The sequence below is a fragment of the Gymnodraco acuticeps genome, unplaced genomic scaffold (genome assembly GCF_902827175.1).
Source record: "Gymnodraco acuticeps unplaced genomic scaffold, fGymAcu1.1, whole genome shotgun sequence".
Classification (NCBI taxonomy): Eukaryota; Metazoa; Chordata; class Actinopteri; order Perciformes; family Bathydraconidae; genus Gymnodraco; species Gymnodraco acuticeps.
This window is the reverse complement of record NW_022989982.1, coordinates 1,579,191-1,596,826: the sequence shown is the minus strand read 5'-3', so window position 1 is coordinate 1,596,826 and position 17,636 is coordinate 1,579,191. Positions and strand designations below refer to the sequence as shown.

The 17,636-nt window shown below is 41.0% G+C and overlaps 1 protein-coding gene across 2 annotated transcripts in view; it reads right to left on the bottom strand.

Annotated features, from left to right (window-relative positions):
• The window catches only part of LOC117543653 (matrix metalloproteinase-16-like), a 55,725-nt gene that overhangs the window by 15,315 nt on the left and 22,774 nt on the right, over nucleotides 1-17,636 (bottom strand). For both annotated transcript variants that reach the window (XM_034212065.1, XM_034212064.1), the window contains 2 exons: nucleotides 5,827-5,988; nucleotides 2,575-2,792 (listed from right to left, as the gene is read on the bottom strand). In XM_034212065.1, coding sequence (XP_034067956.1) covers nucleotides 2,575-2,792; nucleotides 5,827-5,988 — 380 coding nt within the window. The remainder of the gene's footprint in view (nucleotides 1-2,574; nucleotides 2,793-5,826; nucleotides 5,989-17,636) is intronic.

The window sequence follows — 17,636 nt, the reverse complement described above, 5'->3', positions numbered from 1 at the left end:
CAAGCTCTGGAGTAACACAACCCTCTCCAATTAGGATTGCAGATCAACTGTTTTACAGTCGGGCAGCTTCATCTGCCAGGAGGAAGCAAGGCATTAACGTGATACCTCGGAGTTCTTGGAGAAAATTGGCCAAACTATCACTGAGAATCAAGAAATATTAGGACCACCTGCTCCTCCTGTGAAACACGCTTCCAAACCAGTGATCCCTTATTGATTTAACCCCCCTAAACACATTTGATTCACTGGCTAAGCCGCTGATTATAGCCAGCAAATCATTTATGAGTCATAATGTTACTGGTGGTCCTAATGATGGTGGATTTAAAACTTCATTTACATGTGTTCTGTAACAAATCATCACCCTCTGTCAGCCCCTTCACTAATCTACACCTTTGAAGATGTGTGAGCTGGTGCTACTTCCAAAGGCCAGGAAGGAGAAACATACATCAAAGCCCTTTACTCATCAGTGGTATCGCACACATTTTTTATTTATATTTTTGTTTCATATCATACATAATTCAAAAACCCAGCATTTCATTTGGATTAAAGACGTGTCTTTTGCACGTGGGTTGCTTAAAAAGTTCCATTTCAACACATCTTTCAAGATACATACTGTATAACTCATTTCCCCATAACTTAAGATAATTATATACATTTCATTACAAGTATTATTGGAAAGCTGGCTGTAACAAGCAGAACGTTTAATTTACGTGGGTGGCCCCTGTGGATCACATGCTCATTCGACACATGAGCCTCAGGACTGTGGGTTTTAGTATGATCTTTGATACAGTTACATAAGAATTTAAGGAGAAGGTTCCCGAAAACCTTCAGGCAAGAATACAGGTACAGTGCCAATGAAACAATAGTGATTGTATCTATTAAGCTGTTGCATTAGCACATTAAAAAGCTGCTTGCTGGACACAAACGAGAACAAAAGAGATGCCTCTTAACATCAGGAAAGTATTTAGTGTCGGACAAATTCCCTGGATTACTATTCATATAAAGAGAAGAGACAGTTTTATTTTCTTAATGTGAAAGAAAGCCTTGGATCACAGGTAGAACAACTTCAAAGCCATGTGGGATCAGTTGTGGTCATTTCAAGTTAAAGGACTGGCATGTTTATAATAATAGCAATACTACAGAAATTATTCTTTAAAGTATTCCCAACTAAATTTGTTGTTCCGCCAATGCACGCAAATTCTATATTATACCCAGAGACACAAGAGTGTTGTATTTAGAGCCAAACTGTATCATTCTCTTCCTAAAATTATTAAAATGTTGGCTGAGTGATAAACGTCCTTCATGTTTCTAAGCACCTTTGAGCTATGCACAAATCCCATGATCCTCATCACTCGGTCAGATCAGGCCCTTTATCCAAGGGTGAGAGCATCCACTGCAGGCAACATGTGAGAGACATAGGGGCTGTGTTTGTACTATTGTCACAAGCACATTTTATTTCCATTCAAATAAATATATCAGAGACAGTGTAAATATTGGGTACAATTTTGGTGAAATTCCTTCACAAGTTGGAGCTCTGTGTCCGAGCTGGGTTTATTATTTTTGTATTTAAAGAACACACTCTGAGACGGGGTAGAAAGGGGGTTTCCCCAGGCTCCACAGGCCCCTTGTTTAACCGTTGAAATCTATCTATATATATCCAGAGAAAATACAGTCACTCTCACATAAAGAATGAGAAGCACTCTCTCTCCTTTCGGTGGAGAACACAGCACATCTCTGTGTTGCCTCAAGGTTTTTCTCCATTCCTCACCGCATGTATCCATTTTCTCACAAGCTTAGACCACGGATAAAGATGCATTAAGGGACATGTGCACATTTGCCTTTCGCACAGGAATGAAAACATGGCTGAATATGTTGGGAGATAACTGTGCTACACTGTGCATTGTATTATATTCTTGTTAAAATACCAATGATGTTCAGATTCCTGCTCAACTGGCACAAAGTAATCTGGTCATAGCTCATAGCTGCTTTAATTATGCACTGAAATGGCAATAGTTTTCAGATAATTGAGGAGAGTCCACCAAACTTCTACATGCATAACCACAGTTTCAAACGTCTCTCCTCTAACAAATCTACTCACTATACTACTCACGTGTAGAAAACTCCACTTACATCCAAGTGGGCCGTTTCCACATTATGCACACCATGCACATACAAAACATGAAGCAGCTTATCAGAAAAGCTCCCACCCTCTGTATATTAGGTAATCCTCGCAGCTCTCCGGCCAGCTCTCTAACCAGCTCTCACTCGACGGGGGGTTTCAAACCTGCAGGCCATTTCAATGTGTCTGAATCAATGGATGAGTTATTTTCTGTTGCATTTACTAGCTACCTAGTTTATAAAAAGAAAGGCATATGGTGTTGGTTTGCAAACATCACATGATTCTATCCTTCAACCATGGTGTCACAAGTTGGTTTGTCCCGTAAAGACTGATTGCTGTGCTTTTGGAGAGCTAAGAGATCCAAGTTTGGGGTAAAACAGCTCCAGGGTTAAAAATGACTCTTCAGTACAAACAGAAAGTGAAAATGCCTCAGGTTTTTTCACAGGCTCTTCTCTTACCTTGAAGACGAACATCTCTCTCCTCAGTATGCCCAGGGTGTTGAAGCCCCCATCGCAGATGTTGGGTTTGGCATTGGGGTGGGATGGCCTGTCTCCTGGGGGCAGCCTCGGAGGTCGCGTCTGCCTGTCTGGCTTGCGGGGGTCTGATGGAGGATGGGAGCGGGGAGGGGGTGCTGTCGGCAAAGGCATGGTGGGCTGGGGAAGTTTATCAGGAGGCCCTGTAGGAAGCCAAGACAAATATCTCAATTGTTTGATAAAAAACACACATATTCAAGTTTGAATTTCACGAGGGTGGGAAGATGTATTTAGACCAAACCTTTACATACCCTAAGAACAACATATTGGAAAACCAAAATCAACCAATTTAAGACAGTTAGAAATTGGAGACCAATTCAGGATCTGATCAGGGTATGATGAAGTGAACGGGAAAACTAGTTTATACAAGACTTAGATAGTTAACGATGTAAACAATAACATGCATGAAAGGTTATTGTGATCCATTTTCATTATACAGTAGCTTTGCCATTTATAGCTAAGCAGCCACCTGAGCATGCAAAACTATTTGTTTCACATGTAATTCAACTGACAATGATGGTGATAGAGGAAGTTAGAAGTGAGTTTGAAGACAAAAACACATGAGAGATAAAGGAGAAGATGGAAAAACAAGAAGAGGTCATGCGAAAAACAAACCGTGGGTAGGATACAACACTGCCAAGTTCAGGGACTCATCTCTCCAAAGCGTAATATGATATGTTAAGATGAATAAAACAGAAACAAAGCGCATATGGGACATCAATGTATAAAGGCTACTGTGGTGATAAAAATAAAAATCTGCTCCCAAATGGAGGCCAAGACGAGCCTCGGCGTCATTCCACATTCATGATTTACATGAGAGAGAGTGGGAAACATAGAGAGGAAAAAGGAGGGCGAGGAGAGAGGTAGAGGGAGGCCAAGCGAGTGGGTTGTTAGTCTGAATATTTGAGCACATGACAACACATGAATAACAGTGTAACTGTGAAAACCAGGATATGAGTTGCCATGTGTTGATTGGGGCCAGCAGATGCAGGAATAGATCAGTGCAACATGAAACATGGAAATGTGACGAGCAACCCCCCCCCCCCCTCATGCACAGTATCGATGTTGGCTTGTATTAATAATAACCTTGAAAGCTACAGTACATATTCAGAAGTTATGAATGAATGATTAAATTAGTTGACAAATCATTTAAAAGTAAAATTATAAGAGGATTAAAAGTAACTGAACGAGCAATCGTTGAACTAAAGGAGTAAAACTAAAGTGAACCATCAAACAAAGAAATAACCATCTAACTGGTGAACACACCCGTGTGTTTGAGAGATTACGAGAGGACTCTGCTCTGTTAGACACCAGCCAGTTCGCACAACTGATCAGCGAGTCTACACGAGAGATCCCATTCACGGACTGAATTAAATCCCCTGAAATACACCCCAGATTAGCGGAGCATAAGCGCTCTGCTGTTATGTAAGCATCGGGAAGACTCGCAGTCAGATGGACATGTAGACAAACATACAAATGTGTACACACAGCACAGTATTATAGGAAAACCATGGCAAGGAAAATGGAACATGGTATCAGGCAGATTTAGGATCTTTGAGTTAATTTGAGCCACAACATTTTTTTTCCCCAACAATTGGGAGTTGCCCTACATGTCGGAGCTCAGCTGGTGTGGTGATTGGCTGTGGTGAAACCCTCCAAACTCCTTTGCCTTGATGAAATGTAGTCATTAGTCTAGACTGAAGGTCTGAAGAGCGTCTGAGTGTCAACACATGGTTACACAGCGTTTGACTTTCATCAAATCAAGGAGCACACAACAGTTGCATAATAAAAACACAATACATCAGAGAAAGCCTACGTTTTAATCCCTATTATGGTATCCTACATTTCCCATGATGCAGTTCGATACATGTATAGCCCCTGCATATGTTGTAGTAAATATTATGTTAGTATTATATATGTTGATTTTTATGTATACTTGACTAAAACAACGTACTTTAGTTTAGTTAGAAATACTTATGGGTTTTAGTAAGAGAATCTGAAGGATCAATGCATCCATCATGTATTTCTGATTCTACTATTAGCACTCTGGTGAGAAACAGAATGAGTACAGATAGATGTCCAAAAGTGTACTTGTGAATCGAACCTCCACATCCTTTGCCTTTCTGACCTTTTTATTCCCACAATTCACTGTGATTCCTCTTGGCTTCCACTACCTGCAACTCAAAGTCCTACATGAAAAGTCTCCGTATATATCCATTGCCCCTCCTACACCCGTCATTCTCATAAAATCTCAATATATCTTTATTCAAACAACCAATTCATCCAAATGTACAGATCATACCAATGTCCCATTTAAACCTTTACATCATTGCCATGAGGAAGAAAAGGAGGCCAACTGCTGCTGGAAATAAAAAAAGGAGACCGATAGTGGAGATGCCATCACTCGTCCTGCCCTTCAACTCTTGGTGCGACTGAGGGGGGCGGGAGATGAAGAGAGATTTGATCACTTGCCCAGGTCTGTCACTCCCTGAGGGACGTGCCCTGACCATGTAAGCAGATGGCAGGTTATTTTGTATGTATGTGTGTGTGTGTGTGTGTGTATGTGCAGCCATTCATATGACAGACCCGAGTCATCTCAGCGGAGTGTGACTGGTTTACATTCATGGCAGCTGTACGGGACAATACTGTCACTTCCAACCAAGTTGTTTCTGAACTTTGACGTCAAACTGAGGTAAACATGAACATAAGAATTCCTGAATCTCAAAATGATGGGTTCCTCCACAACAAATGACATGTAAAAAAATGTTTAAATTAAAGTCAAAGCAAAATCCTTCCCTTTGAGCCACTAGTTCAACTCTGAGAGAGTAGAAATGAAGACTACGCTGATGATTACATAAATATGTGACAGTCAAATTTAATTTCACACTTTGGATACACCCGCCCCAGAGCTACATCAGCTTTATGAGCAGACATAGCAATGCAATCAGCTTTTGACAACTCCAAATGTGTGTCAATGAGAGGTGCTTTGATGATGAAACGCTCGCCTCCTGTGATCGATTAGACAGATCCAGCTGATTTCGTAAGCTGCCGCTCGAGACTCACACCAGGAATGTGGATCAGATCCCTTTATTTCTCATTCTTTTACACACATCATTTAAATGTTCTACTATTTTGTAACGTACATTTCTACATCTAAATGAAGCCAGGAAGCCTTACCATAAATCTTCTGGATGCCCAGCAGGTCGTCCATGGGCAGTTTGAAGTTGTCGGTGTCCATGTACTGGTAGAAAGGAGCCATGATGGCCGTGGGGTCGTTGGAGTGCTCGAGGCCCAGCGCGTGGCCGAGCTCGTGGACCGCCACCAGGAACAAATCGTTACCTAGAAACAGAAAGAAAGAGAGCAGTCCGTCATCGCTATGCTCACATTTAAAATGTCTTTGTAGCAATTTATATCTCACATAAGCTACTCCTTTTATAGTTGGCGCTGGGAGTGTGTTTCCCTCAAAATAAAGCCAAGATTAAAGCCAAACAGACTTTAGAGGGAAACGTTTCAGTTGATGGTTAGCCAACAAAATTAGCCCATGTCGATGCAACAATACGTAGCCAAATACATGTGTATGAGCATAGATAATCCACTATGTATGTACCTCATGAGTGGATTACGTAGCAGGCTGCAGCCCCTGATGGGATACATTACACAACCCCTATATATGAACACATTCATATTGTATACACACACATCCCCCCCCACACTGTGTAATTAGTCTCCGGGCGGTGGTAAGCCGATGACTACACTGGGTTGACCTTTTGACTCAGAAGCCCACTGTGGCCAACAGCAAAGCCCTAACCCAATCCCAACTGTATTAGGTTTGGATGTTTGGGATTTAAAGCCGCCCCTCTGTGTCCCATTTAAGTTATTGGACTTACGTCACAGGCAACCAAAACAACAACAAAAACATTCCTCCTCTCTGATGTTGCGCAAATATGTCAAATCTAACCCATAAGGAAACTCATCATTGTTGGGAAACTCGTGATTGTACAATAAGGGTTGCTACAGTATGTCTTATGTATAATTTATAGTACACTGGCTGTCTGTGGGAAGCTATTTATGTGAGTCAAAGGAGACATCTAATGTTTTAAAATACAGTACTTCATGCAGATGTCTTTCTAACCATTCATGAATGCAATGTGAGAGCAAACTGTGACCTTTGGGTATTTGAATCACTCCTTTAAGTCAACACACTTTGGGAGACACAGAGCTGCTTTTTTGATAGAAATTGGGAAATGGACTGATCAAATGCACAAGATCTAAAATTCTTTGATCCAGGTTGTCTTTAACGATGCTGACCCCGCTGCCATCTTTCCTCAGTTTTTCCCTTTCTCTCTTTTTTTGTTATCACGCTGAGAGACTCGACAGGCATGAAAAATAGCATCACTTATTCATTGCATTTCCTACGAAAATGAGGCACTTATCTGCTGCAAATCTGCTACATGAATAACGCATCATCAGATACAGACAGTGATTCAGAACACTTGCTAGCAGGTTCAGTACAATGCTTGAATTTACGCATCAGACTTCTTAAAAGAGATGGCCTGATTGGAACCTGGTTGATGATATTTGACTGTAGAATTGTCCGTGAGTCTACATTTGTGTGATATTAAGGCCTCCATTGCACAAGTGTTAAAGTTCAGACATTGCTATCCAAGGTTTTGCTGAAAAAGCTCAAGCTTGTGAAACTTTTTTAGAGAATGGTCTGTGGCACTAGTAGGTTTCCTTAAGGTCGATGTATTTTTGGTGTAAACCCATTCAACTACTAAAGCACTTCTTGAAGGAAATGCGTGTGTTTGCTGTGTGCACTGAGGCAGTGGGGAATCATTTTTGAATGACCCTTTGAATATTAAATGCATAGGGAGTGAATGGAGGCTTTTAAATTAAGCTTCAATACATCTAACAAAAAAGGGAAGGAGACTTGTTTTGCATGTATGTTTATCTTAGTTCAACTATAGTGCATCCTATTGAATTGACCCTCGGTTGGTGTACTGCTGGGGACCCAAGGGAGCGCAGTGTTGAGTGACAAGTTGTCTGGATGAGTGGTTCTTGCCAAAGCTGCAAGAAGCAACTCTTAGGCCTAGTGATCTATGTATGTAACTCATAAGATACAGGACAGCTCCTAGTGATCTATGTATGTAACTCATAAGATACAGGACAGCTCCTAGTGATCTATGTATGTAACTCATAAGATACAGGACAGCTCCTAGTGATCTATGTATGTAACTCATAAGATACAGGACAGCTCCTAGTGATCTATGTATGTAACTCATAAGATACAGGACAGCTCCTAGTGATCTATGTATGTAACTCATAAGATACAAGACAGCTCCTAGTGATCTATGTATGTAACTCATAAGATACAGGACAGCTCCTAGTGATCTATGTATGTAACTCATAAGATACAGGACAGCTCCTAGTGATCTATGTATGTAACTCATAAGATACAGGACAGCTCCTAGTGATCTATGTATGTAACTCATAAGATACAGGACAGCTCCTAGTGATCTATGTATGTAACTCATAAGATACAGGACAGCTCCTAGTGATCTATGTATGTAACTCATAAGATATAGGACAGCATGCTAAATGGGCCTCCATAGACTGAAATACACTATACAAATCACAACAATAATTACTGTGCATGTCATCACAGCAAGCCATTGCACAGTTAGTCAGTGTATTTGAAAGATTGTACCAATGTATTATATCCTGCAATTACATTGGGACTGAATGGAATTGCCATGAAATATAATGCATACAAAATAATCAATAAGAGTTTAAATCATAACACCCATCTACAAAAAAAACATTTGATATATCAATCGTTATGGTATTATTAAAAACTTACAGCAATTATTTAGTAGGAAAAACAGGCAAAGTTAAAAATGATATTGTTAATAATAATGCGTAATTCTAGAAGTGCGTCATTTCAAAACAAATGCAGTATTGATAAATGAGAGCTGTACCAATGCAGGTCCTATAACTAAAGATGCTGTGCGAGTAAAAGGAAAGACTGTCTGTCTTTTTACATCTCCATCTTGTTCTATCCCTCAAATTGAGTCAGCCTTTCTGCCTCCCGGGGCCATTTGAGGCCAGCGCTGTCACTTTGTTTCGGCTGCTTATATAAGTCGCTGTGGTGGATAGGGATGTCCTGTTGGCCCCGGGGCCACAAACAAAGCCGAGCATGGTTGTACTAATTATCAGCTGGACAGTATACACAGAGGAAGGTAGAGAGGGTATGAGGCAAAGGATGGGAGAAACAAAGAGGTAACAAGGGGAGAAAGGAAGAAAGATGAAGGAAAAAGTTAGGGAAGGGAGGAAGAGACTAGTAGATGCATAAAGAGATCAAAAGGTCAGGTAAAAAGAGGAGAAAGGGCGTTTGGAGCGATAACTGCTTAAGAATGTCCCCTGCAATCACAAAAGATGGAGATGATGAATTATATAACCGTAACTTTTGACCTTGGAGTTTGAATCATCATCCTCATGTCCGTGGCTGTTTCTCAGCCAAAGCAAAATAAAGCAAAAATATAGCGAGGGCTTCCACAGCGGGATACATTTGAAGAAAACAATGCTGAGAGATGAAATACATAAAGCTGTGCAGGGCTTGTGTGATAAACCCTGAGGGCAACAACTTTTGAGTTTGTCGGGGGAAAAGAAGAGACATTTTTACCACGCAGTGATTCATCTGTGCCATCCGTTGGTTTGGGCAAGAATTTAGCAGGAAAACAAGGCAGTCCAAGCTACTATTTAAATCATAAAAGCCACATTTGATGCAACAAAACACTAAAATTAAATGTGTGCGTGTGCAATGGTCTTAATGGCAGCCCGCGTTGGCAGCAGACTCCCCATGGGTAGGTCAATGTTGCTTTAATTAGATAGTGTTTTAAAAAACTCCCCAGCAACACTACTGAGGGACGATAAAGTGGAAGAGATGGAGGAGGAGAGTCACCGGAGATTTATGTCCAGAAGTACCTCTCTCCGTCTCTCCCCTCAGGGTTGCAGTAAAGTAAACAGCGGTTGTGATTAGAAACCAGAAACTTCTACCTGCTCCTTTCACCATAATTTACTCCCTGCACATGCTGCCGCTGCTACATCCCATCTGCTGGCTGATGTGACATGGGAAAAGTGGCTTTCAGACATAAACACGCATGGACAAACACACACCGGCCCACAAATCAGACACGGGGCCCTGGACACTACTGTTCAATTGCAATAATAACTCAAGTTGTCAGCGCAGGACTCCAGAGGCTTGTATCCCTTTCTGCTGCCTTACTGTTTAACTAAGAGCCCAATACATTCACTCAATACATGACATCTGACGTCAGATACAAGCTGGGGACTAGTAGGCTGTCCACTTGTTGGTTTTTCTATTCTTCAATCCCTTTTGCTCAGTATTTATTATCACTCTTGTTTGAGTTCATCGAGAGACCCATTATTTCTCTCCAGGCAGGAAAGCTTTTTCGGAGAACATAACAGCCCCTGCAATGTTAAAACCATATGAACAACAAGCGATCGGCCGCAAAACAAAGCTATAACAAAATGTAATTGTACAGACGCCCAGCCGAGACCGGCCATTTGTACCTCCTCCACCCTTTCTTTAGAAAGCACAGCAGCGATTGTTACTGCTGTGTACTGCATCTCATTGCTGTTGTTATGCCGTCCAAGTCCAAGCAAGCACTGTGTTTGTCCCGGAGGACCTCAAATGTTTCCCATTGTTCAGCGCCCACAGTTCCCTGGGTGGATGACACTGCACTTTCAGAACTGGTCTGGGAAAAACTTGTTTTGCGGGGGGAAGGAAATGCAAAAAGTGGTTAAATAAAAATATTTTCTGGGAGTGAGGCAGTGGGAACAAACCTTTTATTTTTTAACCACAATAATGTTCCAATTGTGCTTACTGTAAATGATTGGATGGTGCTAAACACTATTTATTTACGTGGAGATTGTTTTAAGAACATTTTCATACAATTGAACTGTCCAATTGGGTTGGTGAAGTGTATATAACAAAATATCTGAAAATATCTGGAACACGTCTTGTGGAGCTGCAGAGAAATCCTGGTTATAAAGACATTAAAAAAAAGGCTTATAAGTTACAGATCCTCCTAAAGATATATCATGTCATATTTGCTATATCAGTCAAATGTATTATTATTCCGATGGTGAAGCCCTCATGGTGATCCCTGAGACTGACAGAGCTCAACAGTAGAGAGCAGTAACAGGAAAAGGAAGGAAATCAGCTGTTATCTACCAGCAGAAGAGCAGTTCACAATATTGAAACTGAATATTGTTTATTTTAGTCGGTACGTCATCAGAAATCAGGACAACCTTCACACTGAGGGAGCTGGAGCTATGTGAAGTGAGAGGGAAGCGTGCAGAGAGGCAGCAGTGAGCTCACTGTGCTGACAGGCTGCCAGAGCATCTCACCCAGTGGTTCAGTGCCTGGCTCAGAGGCCTGGGGCACACAGAGCTCTGCTGGCTGTCAAAACAGAGCCCGACGTGACAGAGTGACCATTGTGCAGAATGCAGCCAAATAACAATGGCTGCCTTCTGCTTGCTTCAATTTCACACACTCTGCTTCCAACATACAGGATGAAACAGAAGCATGCAGACCTCAATCTGGTGTATTTCACCAAATTAACTTACATTACCACAAGTGTGATACCATGGTGTTCACATGTGGTATGCTACAGTATGTCGGAGCAACATTTTCATAAAGCTGGAAATCAGTATGTCATGTGATACAAAAATGATACCATAAGTTCACACAAGAGCTGTCACATTATTTGAATTTGGAATATGTTGAATGTCTGAAAAATAAATACTGGCAGTGTTAGTGTCACTATCCTCTCAGAAAATAGTCTGTTGTTCCACTAGCTCTTCTTCTATCCCTTACCTGCCCTCACTCTTTCTCAGTCTCTCTCGGGGCTGTTGACATTGGTAGAGCACACTTTGTGCTGTTGAATCCATTACACTTAATTCTCACCAGCTTGTCAGAGAACAAAACCCCGGCTGAATGGAGCAACATATGTACACTGGAGTAATTATTTATTTACAGAGACTGCTACATTCTGTGTGGAACATTGCCAGGGATCCAAATATTGGCCGTTCCTGTGGACTCGAGGTAAATAAACAAGCAGCTAGGAGGAAAAATAAATGCTGCCAAGGAAAGGACATCCTTAATTCTTGTCATGTTTATCTCTGTGCAGCACCTGGGAAAGAGACAGGGACGTGTGGACGCTTCAGTTGTGATCATTAATCATTAATAATGTATTCGCAAGCACACTTCTGCAGCTGTGTCCATGGTCGCAAACAAGCGATGACCCACAAACCAATAAATCCTAAACTTTTAGAAACGTCAGAGCTTTTACTTATTTTCTATCTTTGGGGAGGAAGACTTTGTTTGAATGTTTGCCAAAGACGTTTCAAAGTGTCAGCTTCTTTCAGTCCTTCCACTGCAGCTTAACATTTGACAATTTCGATTCATCTCTTTTCCTTCAACTGTAACAATCCTTTCTACATTTTTACTAAGAAACCGTTTTTGGTTGTTTCTAACTTTTGGTGTAGTAATAAAAAAGTTTACACTAAACCAAGAAATCCAGTAAGTGCACATGGAGTTGAAGCACATTTTGTATGGTGGTACTACAACGTCAGTCGGAGACGTTATTTGACCCAAAAATACTTTCCCCATTGAATTACATTATGTAAGAGAGGGTATTAGCAGATCATTAGTTTTTTAGCTAAATAAAGTACCCAGTACAAACATCAGAAAAGCCTTTATTTAAATATTTAGTCCTAAAAGGTGTAACGTGCACTAAAAGCCAAATCTAGCATTGTTATGTATATTAGAAGCTGACTCTCATGAGTTGTAGCGAACACATTGTCATGATTTAAATAGTTACCATGGTGAGATTTTTATTACAGTATTAGCAACCCAAGCATATTTTAGGATTTCCAAAGTGTTTCCGTAACCATTGCTATTACTAAATGATCCTTTAAATACAAAAACAGACCCCACATCACTGAAGACATGTGATATTTCTTAAAGAGTGATACAATGTGTCCTCAGAGCGAGGCAGGGCTCTTCACACTTTGTTTGCTAAGGATTATGGGTACGAGGTTATGAAACCATCTGACAGACTAGTGGGAGGGCAAGCATCCCTAGGTGTATGATTTTCGTGCCCTTCTGAGAGTGTAAGTGTGCGTGTGTGTGTATCCATGTGCAGGGGCGGAAGAGAGTACTGCCGCCCACGTGGAAGTTGAAGCTGCTGTCAGTAGGTGGCCGTCTATTTCTAGTGGAGGCATGGTGGGCTGGAATGCATGCTGATATCTCTGCTTTCTTTCTCTTCATTGCTTTTTGAGATTTTGTGAAAGCAATTTGAATCCCTTATCCTTCCCAAAGGTGGTATTCGTATTTGGAATTTGAAAACAGGGTGTAACCACAAAATACATTTTCGCACACAATAAAAGGAAATATTATAGCTGTGTAGCAAATTCAAACATTCATATAGTGAGATGCAAGAAACCTAGTAGCTATGTTCTCACATTACATTACATGTAATTTGTTAGACGCTTTTATCCAAAGCGAGTTACATACATTCGGTACTGTGGACAATCCCCACAGGAGCAATTTGGGGTGAAGTGTCTTGCCCAGGGACACAACGACATGCTGACTGCAGTGGGACTCAAACTTGCTATCCCCTGATTCGAAGTCCAGCACACAATCCACTGAGCCACAGCCTCCCTCACACGTGTGCTATTGTGTTAACATTACATTGATATTGATATATGCTATGTATGAAGCTTCAAAACAGCTAGGTTTGGATTTAGACGTTGAGGTCACTACATTAAGTCAAAGGGAATTTGACCTTGTTACTTAAAAATACACAGTTTTATTTTCTTCATATCTCCCAGATTTATGATATTGAGATGGTAAAACATATATTGTGGTATGTTCATCATGTTCCTGGACTGCATCATGGAGGATTCTATACATTATATTACACTGGAATCATATCAGAGTGTTATATCATTTGATGTCAACTGTCATATAACACACAGATACACTGCCTACAAGGTAGTTCTTCAAGCACCCTTGAAATGTGTGTGTGTGGCTTACTTTGCTGTTTTACCGGCATCTTCCTTTCACAAATTCTTGAACTTACTAACCATAAATACCATCATTTCTGCTTTCCCAAATGGAGCCATGTTGGATTCAATGCTAGATACGCACACAGACACATGCTTCCAGTAAAAGATACAGATCTGCTCCTCCGGTAAGAAGAAAGCATCTTATTTATTTTCTCTAGGAGATAGAGCCAGGCAGCGGCAGAGTGGAGGAGATAGAGGGACAAAGATAGAAACAGAAGGACATCGGAGAGATTGAAGAGCTTTGTAGAACATGAAGGTTTTCTGAGAAGCTGAATAACCTTGAAAGAATGAGGAACTTTGTTCTATTATTGAGCAAGAGCAGGGAGGCAATACCCAAGATAGATATCAGTTTCTATCTTCTTTTCTTTGTCAAGTCGATGGGTTTGTGAGGTTAAAACAACAATTAGGAATAGCTAGTCTAATTACAGACAGGAAAAAGATTAAGAAGGCCAATTATCCTTTATGCAGATGATGATATATTAACTGAAGAAAGACAAATAAGATAAGAAAATATATAGACTTAATGATCGTCTTCTGACATCAAATAGATGGACCTCACTCTCCAGACAAAACTTCCCCAAACTTCTCCGACAAACATGAAGAGACATTCTTTCCAACATTTGGAAAAATACACTGTAATTTCAATGTCTGGACTACAGGGAGAAATGACTCTCTGGGGTAGGGCTGGCTGTTAAATACATTACTGCCTGCCACATAAAAACTAGAGAGAACGCAGGAACTGCTTCTTTTTCATCACCCAGTAGGAGTAGCAACCTAAAAATAAACCTGCAAGGACACCATATGCTCCTCAAGATCTGCTCCTTTTTCCTCTCTTGTACACTACATTCTCTAATGTCTCTGATTAGATCCTCTCTTATCGCACGGTCAACTGCTAAGAAGCAGAAGATTGATGTCCTTTCATTGTATGCTGGTCAAAACACCCAAAATGATGTCCGCTTTGAATGTACCAGATTGGACGTCAATGATAAACCGTTCTGCCAATCGATGCCAGGGATCCAAGCGTTCTCCTGCGACCATCAATCAATCAGCTGATCAATGCTGAGCCTGAGACCATCGCGACATCCCCTCCCTCAGCCAATCATCTCCCTGTTATCGACCGCCCCAGCAAATCAGCCAACGTTATCTTATCCTGATACCTGGAGACATACATTCTTGGTGTATTATCCTCATGTGTTTTTCTAACCTCTTCGGCTGATTTTGGGGGCAAGGGTGAAGAAAATAATAAAGCCCTGGAATCTCTCATTTCCTGTGTGTAGGTCTAGCCTGCATGCTGTGTTATGTTAAATAGAATTCACTGATATTACTGGAGGCTGGAGGTCCTTCAGGGCATACCAAGCCTTATAAGTCACCCTTGGGTGGGACTGGGTGTTTGTGTTCACCCGTGGTATGCAGTGGCAGTGATGAAATGCCTTTTTTTCTGTTGCCAAGCTGTTTTTTTGTAAAATCCAATCAGCCCCAGTGTGACTGAAAGTCACAATGAAATCTGTCTTATCTGTTCCAGTGCGCATCGCTTTGATTTTTCACAAAGAAAAACACAGCAGCCTCGGCCCACAAAGATGACCTTGTGATAAAGCACGGATGAGCTTATACTTGTTCGCCTTTTTCTGGCACAAATGAAAAACTGTCAAATCAAAACGCCTCCTATGAATTTGCACCCCTTCATAAGTGGTCGTGGCACGTTGAGCTCTGATGAAAAGACAATCTAATCATCTCTATTTCTATCTCCAGCTCCAGTTTCTTTATCCCGTGTTCACACTAAATCCCCTCTCAATCCTCTTTGTATGCCCTCCAGCGCTCTGCATCCAAATTGTACCTTTGTTGAAATATTTTCTCCGATGTTTCATCCAATCATATTTCATCTTCTTAACCTCGTTTGATAATTTTCCAATCCAACCCCTGCCCTCCTTCGTCGAAACCTGTTGTGTCTTTAGTTTATTTTCCCATGCGTCTATCTGTCCCTCCATCTATTGATCCCTCACAGCCATTCATCCATCACTCTCTAAAGCCTAGACATGTAGGGCAGCCACAGTAAAGGAGCTCCAGGACCAATTCTCTTTGTTTTGCCCCCAGGCATGTTACAATCTCAATGGGGATATTGGCTTATCACCCACTCCTTCCCTGTTGTCTTACACTTGGCTAAAATATGCTTGCAGCTAAAATTACGCAATCCGTAACACAAATATTATGTGTGAATTCCAACAGTGTAAGATCAAATGATACTGTATTTACAGAGAGAGGGATGTACAAAATAGAAAAGATCACATTTCTTTTAAATATTGGAACTGATCCGTCTGGTGCCAAAAGCCCTATGATTACACAACGGTGTTTATCTCTAAATCTCACAAGGATACCTAAATCACAGAGTCCACAAATCATCAGGGATGTTGCTCAATTTTCTAAAATCACCAAGAATGTTGATCTTTCTTGTGTAGAGTATCTTTGTACATGTACAACATCACATTTGCTAACTGCCAGGTGGTACAAAGCCAATTTACTTTTTCTGTCGCTCTCAGATGTGTTCCACTTCGTTAACAAGACCGATCTGATGCGACCAGAGTTTGATAATGATGGAATAAAACCAGCAAATTCTCCAAGCCAAAAGTGCTTCTCTAATCCACTGTTGGAAACATTGTTCATTTACACATTGCTTAAACAAATCCTTTCCTAGAATGCAAGCTCCATTGTATAATCGCTGCCAAATGCTGACACACGGTGTAACTGTAGAGGAGGGAGAGAGGGAGAGAGGGAGAGAGGGAGGAAATGTGTAAATGCAAAAGTATACTTTGTAAAAAGAGGATACAAATTGAGGTTTAGAGGGAAAATTAGGCATTTAGATTAATCCAACTCTGTGTTGTAAAAAAATACTGTCATTAAAATATGCAACATATTGAGTAGCAAGTGTACTTAGTTCCATCAGGAATCAACATTTAGCAACCAAATCCTCAGATCAGTCACACTTTCTGGATGCTTATCTGCATTTTATAGGGTTAGCTTTTGCTGACATCACACTCCTCTTTGATAAAAACAACAAATCACACTTATATAAAGCAGATGCTACAGACTGTGTTTCCAACTCTCTGCTACCATTAGCTAATCCTAATAAGAACCTCGTTCTGCTGTGTGTGCTAAAGATCCCACCGAATGTAACTTCTGAGTAATCCTCTCTTCTCAGAGTTGCAGCACGGGCTGAGGGGCAAACAAAACTGTGCAGATGCATAAGTGTGTGTGAGAGCGAGGGTGGGAGTATGTGTGAGTACTTCAAAGCGTGTTTGAGAGTGTTTATCACCATGCAGCTGGGAAGTAATCCTCCAATGTGCAGCCGTGATGTCATCATCCAAAACAACAACAGAAAACATCTCTGGCGACGATCGCTAGGGCAACTGATCCTTCCCGACAACAGCGCGGAGGATTAAGGTACAGGGCAGTTTACTGGACAGCAGCTCATCTCCAGAGTGTGTGTAGTTGTAACTTTTAAAAATCAATAAAAGGAGGGAGAGGAGACTCAAAGAAAGAGCGATGAGGAATAGGAAAAGCCTGACACAGACGTAATGTGCTGCTCCGAGCTAAAATTACATCATTCCCAGCTGTCGACCAAGCGTGGATACAGGAGGAGATGGATGACAGATGGATTACAAATCCTAGGAGCTAGTTTCATTGGAAATATAGGGAATTATCTACCTCTGCCAGAAGAGATTTGGAGACAATACTTAGATTAAAAGGAACATCTATCATCTATGCATTTGCTATTAAAACAAATATTTGGTTGAATACATTGTCTGATTTTTAGTAGTAATGGCCTCAAAGATCCA